This window comes from Glossina fuscipes, unplaced genomic scaffold, assembly GCF_014805625.2.
Source record: "Glossina fuscipes isolate IAEA_lab_2018 unplaced genomic scaffold, Yale_Gfus_2 0, whole genome shotgun sequence".
NCBI classification, from domain to species: domain Eukaryota; kingdom Metazoa; phylum Arthropoda; class Insecta; order Diptera; family Glossinidae; genus Glossina; species Glossina fuscipes.
In genome coordinates this window covers 12770050-12781201 of record NW_023998414.1, presented here as the reverse complement: position 1 = coordinate 12781201, position 11152 = coordinate 12770050, and the positions used below count along the sequence as shown (strand labels likewise).

The 11152-nt window shown below is 32.2% G+C and overlaps 1 protein-coding gene across 2 annotated transcripts in view; it reads right to left on the bottom strand.

Moving 5' to 3' along the window:
- Window positions 1-11152, bottom strand: part of LOC119644547 (carbonic anhydrase-related protein 10) — a 39811-nt gene that overhangs the window by 8031 nt on the left and 20628 nt on the right. For both annotated transcript variants that reach the window (XM_038044118.1, XM_038044116.1), the window contains 4 exons: window positions 6667-6714; window positions 1719-1855; window positions 1279-1470; window positions 910-1072 (listed from right to left, as the gene is read on the bottom strand). In XM_038044118.1, coding sequence (XP_037900046.1) covers window positions 910-1072; window positions 1279-1470; window positions 1719-1855; window positions 6667-6714 — 540 coding nt within the window. The remainder of the gene's footprint in view (window positions 1-909; window positions 1073-1278; window positions 1471-1718; window positions 1856-6666; window positions 6715-11152) is intronic.

The following is an 11152-nucleotide window of genomic DNA, read 5'->3' as shown; positions in this document are numbered from 1 at the left end:
TGCTCCCCTATCTGTCTGTCCAAGTGGGTAGTGAAGATATCGGCTATAAATTTGCAAAAGAATTTGGAAATGTCCGTCTGTCCGTCTGCCCAATTGTGTAATGAAGATATCGGGTATAAATTTGGAAAAAAATTTGGAACTGACTTAAACTTTTCCAAGAGCACGCCTACAACGATCACACGCCTATGAGGCATACACTTTTATTTTGAAATTAGCTGCAATCATTCGCGCCCATTCCTTTTTTTTTTTATTTTGCCTTTTTTAGAATAGCGGTGACGGGTATAAAAGATTCGGTCGCGACCGAATATAATTCGGTTACTTATTAAGAATAGTTTTTGTTTGTGGCTTTCATTTAAGTCTTGAATCATGTGACATCTTTCAAAGACGATTTTATAAATTTTAATGCTTGAGCAAATAAATTGGTTTTAGAGATTCTGCTCATTTTTGCGATATTTTTTTGCAGACTATAACAAAAAGCGAAAATAACTTTTTATCGTCAATTCTTTTAAACTCATTCTATATAAAAGTTAGATAATTGAAAATATGTCACAATTCGATCAATATATGCATGACGGATGGTTTTTATGTCGGTCGGTCGGTCGGTCGGTCGGTCGGTCGGTCGGTCAGTCGGTCACTAACATCATGAGAATATGCCTAAGAAGCATATGCACATATTCATTTTGATTTTTTGTTTTTATAAATAAGGTCAACAGTTCAAATGATATTTTGTGATTTAAATAAACGGAAATTGAAAGTTTATGTTACGATATGTCAATGCTTTTGACACTTGTCTATAAAGTGTTTCAAAAGTGGTGGTGGCTTCTGTCAATTTATTCAAGTGTAATTACCTGTTGACCTAAAAAAAGAGAAAGAAAGGAAAAAAAATCATATTCATGTTTACTTACTTACCTTTAAAGAGCACCTTATTAAAAGTGCTCGTTATGATACGCAACTCGGGATTTGGTGTCTCGCCAATTTGCACCATTAACGAGAGGCCAACAATACCCTGAGATTTGTGTTGAGCCTCCGACATGTTATGATACAGTTCCTTATTGAAGCCATATATTTGTATCTGCATGAAATAATTTTTTTTTTTTTTTTTTTTTTTTGTTTTTGAAAATAAAAAGTGAAAAAATGAAACGAAAGAAAAAAGCATAAAAAAAAGGTAAAGAGTAAAAGTAGAGAACAAATTTTTGTTTTTGCATTATTTCGCTTTCTGCATCGCATCGTATTGTAAGTAAATGAGAGTAGAAGGGAACGTTATGATTATTAACTCACTTCTCCTGGAAAACTGTAACCCTGAATGTAATGTTCTGATCCTCGTGTATTTTCCGTGCCATAGTGTATGTAAATCTCTTCAAATTGATACTTGTATGCCAAAGGACCTCCTGATATATTTACATGCTGCTTGGTATCTTTGTCAACACGAAAGACAAGCGATTGACCTGTATTGTGTAGTGTACCGGAAACCTAATGATAACACAAAACACAAATATTTTGTCCTTATATACTACAAGGTATATACAAATAGAAAACGAAACGAAAAATTACAGCACAATGAAGTAAGAGAACGAAAAGCATTCATTCCTATCTTTTTATCTTTTTATTTTTGTATTATTATTTTTTTTATTTTTTTATTTTTTTAATTTTTTTTTTTTTTTTAGCTTTTTTTCAAAGCTAATCAGTATTGTGAAGCATTCTGCTAATTGATGGCATACCTTGTGTTTGTCTATATGCAGAGGACGTAGAAATGGATCGAATAAAAGTTTATCGGGTACAACATCTATGGGTGATTGGCGTCGGCCTTTATTGCACATATTCCATTGCGGGTTGATAAGACCCCAAAAACTAGGTCCTGCAATAAATAAGTAAAAGAGCAAAAAAAAAAAAAAAAAAAAACGCAAAGCGAATTTTTTTTTTTAATTTAAATATTTCATGAACAAATTTTTAAATTTCTTTAAAAATTGCTTTTATGCAGAAAATTAACAATTTAAAGTAATTTTTTTTTTTTTTTGCCCTCTCTTACTCTTTCTCTTACTCTCTCTCTTACTCTCTCTCTTTCTCTTTCTCTTTCTCTCTTTCACATTTTTCTTTTTTTCCGGCAACACAGTATTTATTTCATTATTTCAAATTATTCTCGATTGTTTTCAAACAATAATAAATCAACGTATTCTCTGCTGTTTGCCTTTTTCATGAAAGTGTATTAAGCTTGAGGTTTCGCTTGAAACTTCTATAAATAATCAAAGGATACGTGAAGGCGAAATTAAGTTTCATTAACTCATTGACCATGCAATAACAAAAATGCCAAAAATTGTTTTTTGTTAAGCTTGAAGAATTATTTTAAATAATTTTCAAAATAATAGATCCTCTCTCTAGTCAGATATTGGAGTAAGCTTTATGTCTTAGTTTTAGTCTTTGTTTAGTCTTTGTTCTCAATAATTTTCAATTATAAGTTATTTTTGAGCCCGTTAATGGGCCGGTTATCAACATTTAGAAAATTTTCATACTCAATACCTAAGGCATAGCTAAGATTCTACCTGTCTAGTTTTAATTTTTGCTATTGTAGTAAGAGTATCAAGAACAAGAACAGAAGAACAGAAGAAGGAAAAGATTGAAGAGTGGACGTGGTACCATTACGAAATTGCTCGAAAATATTACGCTAACGAAGAATCTATACACATTAAGCTCTATTTCTAGGCTGTTTCACTTTAACACGATATTTTTATGTCATGGTTTAAACAACAATTCACACAAGTATATTGCGGACAATGTATATCGTATTCATATTCTCTATTATGGGATACATATGATTTGTTTCTTTGGGCAACTTCATTTAAAAGGTTTCTAGCGAGCAAATATAGAGTGATATGCATTTGATAACTTATCAAATGCACAACTCTAGCTATTACAGCGGAAAGGGAAGGAAAGGCTATCCCGATATACAGGAGGAGAAACATATATGTAATGATATTTTACTAATAAGTTTCGGAACAGATTCTAATCGTCTTTTATTAAATCGGTAAATGCGTATAAGGCATGAATTTAAGCCTTGTACGATGCAAGCTTATATGAAATTCGACCGCCACTAACATAGCTGTAATGTTCTTTTCTTTTTTCGCGATTCTATCTATGACTTATATCTAAAAGGCAACGTAATAGTTGGTGAATAAATTCAATTCAATTATTCGCTCATTTGGATGATTGGGACGATATGAGCACTGTCGCGACTGTAATGGTGACGACGCTTCTTAATGCACCGAACCGAAACAAAACTCGAACTATCCAAGGAAATATTTTGTCGACACATTTATTAACAGCCTGAGATTTGCTAATTGATTCAATTATGTCTCTTTAGTTATGGCATAAATTGTTTTCTGTCAGCAAAAAAGCCTTATCTTCTCGTCATGGAAGTAAGAAAAAATTTAAAAGTCAATCTTATTGTGCAGTTATTGCCGCACCCACATATTAAGTTAAGGAGGTAACCTAAAACCATGCCCACAAATCAGAGATGCTTTACAAAAAGAAAAAAAAAACGAATGTTAATTTTAATGATATTTGTTCACGCAAAAAATCAGCTAAGCTTACATGTTATCGTCGTGGTTATCAAAACGTTTCTCGCCTTTTAAATAAACGTATGGTTAATAAAAATCGGTCCAAGTTGTCTGTAAGTTTGGTTTTTGTGTTTTATGTTGAAATGTATCTTGTAATAAAAACAATATTTAATACATGTAATCAACACATATACATTTATATATATTTATTTATATATATTCATATATATATATATATGAATATACAAAAATGTAGTATTTTCAGTAGAGACTTTTTTTGGCTTATAATACTCGTATAAATTCAGAGTTTTTCTTTTCTCTTCATGTTTTTCACTTTAGTTGCTTTATTTTGTTCAATGTCATTGTAAACGTTTATTTTCGTAACTTTTTTTTTTTTGCTTCTCCCTTTTATGTTAAATGTAAAAATAATAACACCGGGCAAAAAGTTGAGTTTACTGTCTGTCTGTCTGGCTGTCCGTCTGTCTATCTGTTTGCCTACAATCACAGTCAAAGTTTTTTTTTTTTTTTCTTTTTTATTATATTTTATATTTTTCACTTAAATTTTTCATATATATATATATATATATATTTTTTTTTTTTTTTTTTGTTTACTGTTGATTTGAATACGCGAATACGTTTGTGCCTCAGTCTGTGTAGTTGTGTAGTTGTGTCGTTGTTAGGCAGGCACCTTTACATAAATTTCGTGCAAATGTTTTTGTAAATGCGGTAACGTATGTTTTCAATGATTGAGCAAAGCTACATTGTGTGCGGTTATACAATGTGCACAGTGTACACAAACATTAACAAAAACATGCATACACGCGCTTTCATCCTTTATACAGAAGTAAATTTGTTGAAATGTTCGTGTCAAACTAAATGGCAGCTCAGTGACATTAATAGCAACGAACGGGTTACAATTTTTGACATTCTTTCTTTTTAAATTTTTGTGCGGTACAAAATAGATAGGTTGGCGGCCGTGGCGGAGTCGGCGGAATTGGCGTCGGTGCCTTTATTACTTTGTACAACAATTCTCACAGTCCACTTCGCCATCATAATGGCGTAATTCGAAAAGTTTTTAAAAAAACACATACATATATAAACACATACCGTGTAACTGTTTGTCTATAAACTTATACACACACATACACACACACGTACATGCTCTACGACAGTTATGTAAGCTTACATACTATTTTATTTAGCAGAAATGTTTTGCCTTTGGATTAAATTCGCACATGTATCTTTGTATGTAAATATGCATTGTATATATATATATATATGAATTTATATGTGTATGTATACAATGTGCACAGAGGTTATTGACGGGCTTATTTACTTTAAATATGAACGTACCGTATGGATGGGTATAAATGTTTGTTTTATTTAATTGTGTAAGAGTTGTTTTGAGGTGAATGTATGTATGTATGTATGTATGTATGTATGTATGTAATTCATAAAATATATACAATTTTGTTTTTAAATAGAAATTTATTTCATTTCTCTTCTGTTCATTCTGAACTAAAGAAAAAAGATTTAAACGGCCGTAACAAGCAACACGTTTCCCTATTACATGCATTTTATTCAAAATACCCATAAGTCGTAGCAACTTTAGAGATTGTAATCCTAATATGCAATTGAAAAAAAGATATGTTTGTACATTCGTCTTAGGCCGAAGCGGAGACGTTATAAACATCAACAGCAGTCAGCATTCATAACAATAAATAGTTAACTCTTTAACGTAACGGAGGCAAGTAAGCTATTTTTCAAAAGGTCGATGCATACCGAAGACATAGATCAACAGGTTATCAAGCAATTATTATTATTGAAATTGAGTACAGCGGATGCAAGAGAAAAGTGATAATTGTTCACATTCCACGAGACATTATTTTTATCTTTACTTCAAAGGCAGTCAAACTATATGTATATGTGCGGTGTATATCGGCCCAATGGCCTCTAAGGCGTCGCTGACGATCACGTTGAAGATTAAAATGACAGAAGCAGTCTGCAGGTAACTTAAGTTAGTCGACATTTCCCAATTCTAAGATGAGTGTTGTATTTAATACAAACATTGAATCTTTTTACTATTATCGGGCCTTTGGTAAATCTTATAATCTAATTATCACGCACAATACGTCGCTTTATCGAAATGAGAGGAGTATCTTGCGTTACTTATCGCTTGCAGTATTGCATAATGTTTCCGTGAGACTCAAATGTAGGCGCACTATATATATATATATGTAGCGAATCGAATTAAAAGTTGTTGCGAAGCAAAAGACATTTTGTAAACAGTTAGCCCGAGCTATAGCGTTATAAATTGTTCTCACTACTTATAAGCTGCAAACAATTAAAGAAAAATGGGGAGCGAAATATACTGAGTTTTATAATCTTGTAGTTAAAAAATTCGTACTTAAATTGAAAAATTTTGCGTTATATGAGAAGTGGTCGAAAAATTTGTTCGACTCAAACCGTTTTGAACACTATTCGTCCTTGGACCAAGATACGCCAATGCAAACAAATTTTATCACAATATTTGAAAAATCACGGTCTTTAGGTTCAATGGCAGGAAGCAATATGGACAGATGGATACTTGGACACATAGATAGATGGACAGATAAACTTGAAAATGATTATCAATTGATAGGTAATTATATTGTAATGGTCTAAAAGAATAAAATGAATCTATATCACGTGCCTCTGGGTACTGCGTTCATCCGTATAACCATAATACATCCTTGTACCGCAATTGGCGTAGAGTATAATCATAGTAAATGAAGATATAATTGCATTGGGACACTGCAACAAACAACTATAAGGCAGTGAATAGAAATGGGACCTTTTCGTTTGCCTGTCTCGATAACACAGTTCAAATGACTTTCGAATAGATCCAGTTCTATGCCAAAAAAAAAAACACATTTGCGGAAAACTTTATTTTTCCCGCTTAATTACTAAGTTGGTGTTGCTAAATTGTTACAAGAAATGAATAGTGGACGCGTTATGGTAGATAAGGCCTACCTCCACCTCCATCTATCTATCTATTGGTAAGCGATGAAAGTTGTCATCCGTTGTTTTGCATAATTAATTCTTAAAGATAGAAATACTTTGTACATTTACTCACCGGATATACCATCGTATGTCCACCATTCCTCCCAACTAGCCCTAATTCCTGAAAGACAAATTTAAGAAAAAGAATCATTTCAAGATATTTAGTTTTTAATAAAAATCGCTTTTATATATATATATATATATAGAGTATGGCTAAGTAAAATTCGAACGCGCCAGCCGATATAGACAGTTGATTGTGTTACTTGAGAAGTTGAAATGTTTCACATATACAGCTAAAGCAATAGCGCGTCCATTGGGGGTTTGGAAATTCGCAGCGAACTCAATATATGCGAGAAGCTTCAGCTGCTTTGGGACATTTCTCAATTTTTGATGTATAATAAAATTACTTTGCTTTTTTTTACTGGTGAAGCAAAGCGCTCCAGTTTTTTAAGTTTCTCGCTATGATGTAATTATAAATTTATGTTCCTAGTTCCATCAATTTATGGTGTTTCGAGAATTTCGAAATAAATATGCGTGCATAGTGTAATAGTTAGCTAGCGAATGAGAAATGAAAAACATGCGTTTATTGAACCTATACATATATATATATATATCCTGTATGCAGTTTGTATTTTGTTTGCCACAGCCGCTATTAAGGCAAAACTTTTTCTTGCAGTTGATTCACGTGGTGCGTATTCACCTTAAAGCGAATGGAATTTGTGATTCTAAGACATTATGATCAGGTACTCACACGGATTCGCCTGCCTGCTGCCTTTAGATCTCTTATAATCGAGAAGGTTATAATTGAAAACAAGTAGAAATGCTACAGGGGACCACCGCCCACCATTAAATACCCTACACAACCCCACCGCTTTTTAACATAAGACCCGAAAATGTCGTCTAATCCGAATCATTCTCAATAGTGTTTGTCTTTGAGCCAAAACACTTCAATGTACAAAATTTTACTAAAACATTTCTAAAATTATGACCTGAAAGTTGAACATAGAAAAATAAAATAGACAGGCGAAGATAAATAGATCGATTCAGAATCACTTACTGTATCCTCTTATGCGGTACAATAAAATGTGGATCTGAGTCAACTCCTTCTTTTGAATGTTTTTTGCATCCACACAAACTTAATATATTCTTGTCCCATAAGTGGTGTAAGGTATAAGGAGTAGACGATAAGTCAGTTAAATATCCAAAAGAATTTTATAATCTGAATAAGCAATGGAATAAAAAATTAAACAAGAAAGAAAAAGCGATAAAAGGCATTTACACATGTAGCAAAGAGGCACACTCGCAGCCAGTACAGATTCGGGTTAGGAGTGAATCAGTAAACGGATGAAAGCGTTCAAAAGCGTGTCAACCGATAATAGTTAATATATTTAGTTCATTTTATGAAGCATATGACGAATCTTTAGCAATTAACGAATCATTTAATTGCATCTACACTGACCAAGTTTTATGCAAGTCAAATTTCTGGAAGAACGATAAGGAATAGTGCTGTTAAGTAACCTCCCCCCTAAATGGGGCAGGCAAGTCAGTTTTATTATCTATTAACTTAACTAAGAATAAAACACTTAGGGGATAAACTTATCTTTCTCTAATGAAGCTAACGCTGATCTCAATCAGTGATCTCTTTTCAAAAGATGGCAAGGAGGGTAACGGTTCCTATCTTAAACTCCTATATGTCTTACTTATGCGGTGATTCAAGTGTCGGCCTTATCAAGCTCACATAATTAACATTTTTTTTTTTATATATGGCTCGTCGAGGTCTCCAGAACGCATTTTAACAAAGCAAACGTATTAACGAAAAATCTTTCGTTTCATTTGGATACCGTAAGTACACTTATATGTTAGTTTAAAAGACTCGAGTATAAAAATTAATCTAATATTAAAGTCATAAATATGAACGCATGATATGTTCGGTATTTAACAGATGCTTAATAAACAATAAATAAATTTGTGTCAACAATTCATCAATATCTTAAATAGATCGCTATGCAAATTATCTTAAAATTACATACAATTTATGATTTTTCAATTATATAATCGCTGTTCTTCTACTGTGCATCATCATTTCACAGATTACTGAGTACTGCGAACTGCTCTACGTGACAAATAACTTGAACACTTTACATAAGATAACATATTTAGGCTCGAAAGATAAAAGCTTCTATGTTCATCCATACATATATATATATATATATATATATATATATATAATATATTAATAGTGAACTATGAAATCATAATAATTTTGCCATTTTGTCTATAACATGTAAGACATATATATATACATATATACATATTTTTCAACATCATCAATCGACTTTACTATAACCGCTTATGCGGCTTCTCTTAAAGCGCCAAATGCGTATATATGTAGTTAGATTTATAAATCAATTTTGAAAATGAAATTTCGAAATACGTTTAAAGAGAACTTGAAAAACGAATAAAGAGTTACAAGCCCCGGACCGATATCGATTTCAAATTTTTATTAAAGACTTCTCGAAGCCATTTAAAGCTTCGATACGGAAATCTTCGCAATTAAACAACTGGCACGCCTGCATCTAAATCAAAAAAAAAAAAACTGAGCGGATTTTTTACATGCTTTTGAAAAAGGTGCACAAGATTCGCTTTAACCTATGAATAATTTATTTAATTGTTTTAATTCTTTTAATCTTCTTGACTGAAATTGGTGAAAATCTGAAGAGCAAAGCAAAGAAAGTTGTCACTTATTATTTGGAATATAAATGAAGAAGGCAAACATATTGCATGCACGACTAATACTTGATTTTAATTAGAGCCAACAGATTATATAAGAATTATGTATTAGTTTATAAATGAGTTTACATCTAATTAACATATTACATCATCTTGAACATTGCATACTATTAAGTGATAGACGACATTTCTCTATTCATGCATATTATACGTAAAAGACATACAATTAAGTGTCAGCAAAAGTCTTCTCCTCATATATGAGCAAATGGATGTTATTCTATTCTATTAAAAGCACTTGAATTAATTTTCTACGTTTCCTATATATAATTTCATCTCGATTCGTTTTACGTTTCATGCGAATCTTATGCATCATTTTTGATCATGGAGCTCTAAACATTCGAACGGAATCTAATCTTTACGCTACAATATATAAAATTACAGATGAATCTTTTTAAATATCGTATGAGGCTTAGTTTAGTTTGTGCAAAAGTCCTATCACCTGATGAATGAATGGATGGATGAATGCTGGTATAGCTGTTGTAATTACACAACTTGGATTGACTTACGAAACTTTCAGATCATCGTGTAATTTTGCACTCTGCAGTTATATATCCGCCAGCGAGTGTTTGTCATATTATGAAATATCGAAAACTGGTATCTCTTGAATAATTTTAGTTTTACTCAATAGTGTTTCTCTAATCTATGTCTTATAGATTAGCTTATGGAATGGAATTTTTTCCTCTAATGGAATCTGAACACCTTGTTGTTACAGACTAATATTTGGTCCAAAGATATCTCAGCGGCATTCCACACATGTGAAACATGTGAGAGCATATGCGTTCAATTTTCTTCAAGGCCATTAACCAAATGCGGAAAATTTGTTTTGCCTTATATATATAATACTTTGGTGCCTGATGACTTTGGCTCTTTATTTTAAATCAGTCTTATCTTGACGGCTGCTTTACCATCTTTCATTCATACCTACTAATAATTGCTATTCAATATTATTGCACACGCACGTTGTCTCATTCATCCTGAATGGGTTCAAAAAGACAAGAGATTTTTACTATTTTCTTGGATAGAAGGATAGGTAGTGAAATAATATTAACATATAGCGAAATTGTTAAGCTTGTATTCAAGTACATAAACAATTCCTTATTGAAATATATTAAAAAAACGGCAATACCCGAACTATTCTCGTAGGGCATCTTCAATTTAGGGGAATATGCGGACAATTAGTTGCCAAAAAAAAATTCATTTAACCTACTTGTCTAGCTGTAATTAGTCCAGTATGCTGGAGATTTAAAAAGTGTTATGAGTTTTTGGGGCTCCGCATGTGTTGGAGTGATGATGAAATGATTCAATTTACAACTAAAATAGTAAGGGCAATAATTTCTTGATAACATAGTTGTAGTTTTTAATTGAACCTATTGAAAATCGCTGGCGTGCCGCAGTAGAGAATTTTCTTTCAAAAGTAATGCAAAAAGTTCTAATGAAGAAAACGAAATTTCTAAAGTTCGTTTTACGGTTCGTTTCGGAAAACGCATTTAAAATGCGTTACACTCTTGTCGCTTTTTTTTATTATAATACATTTTTTTTTCATCATTTTGTTCCATTAGTCTGTAATTCTCGGAACACAAAAATGCTCTGCCATATTCACGCTTAATCTCTTTCCTTGAAGATTTTTTGTTAGGACGTGTCGCTTTTGCCGCATCTACCGCACGTGTTACAATTTACGTGCTGCGAAATGATGAAGAAGAATAAGAGTATGCACAAGAGTATGCACAATCCAATAGCCGAATTCATAATTAAGATCAAGAACTTCATTT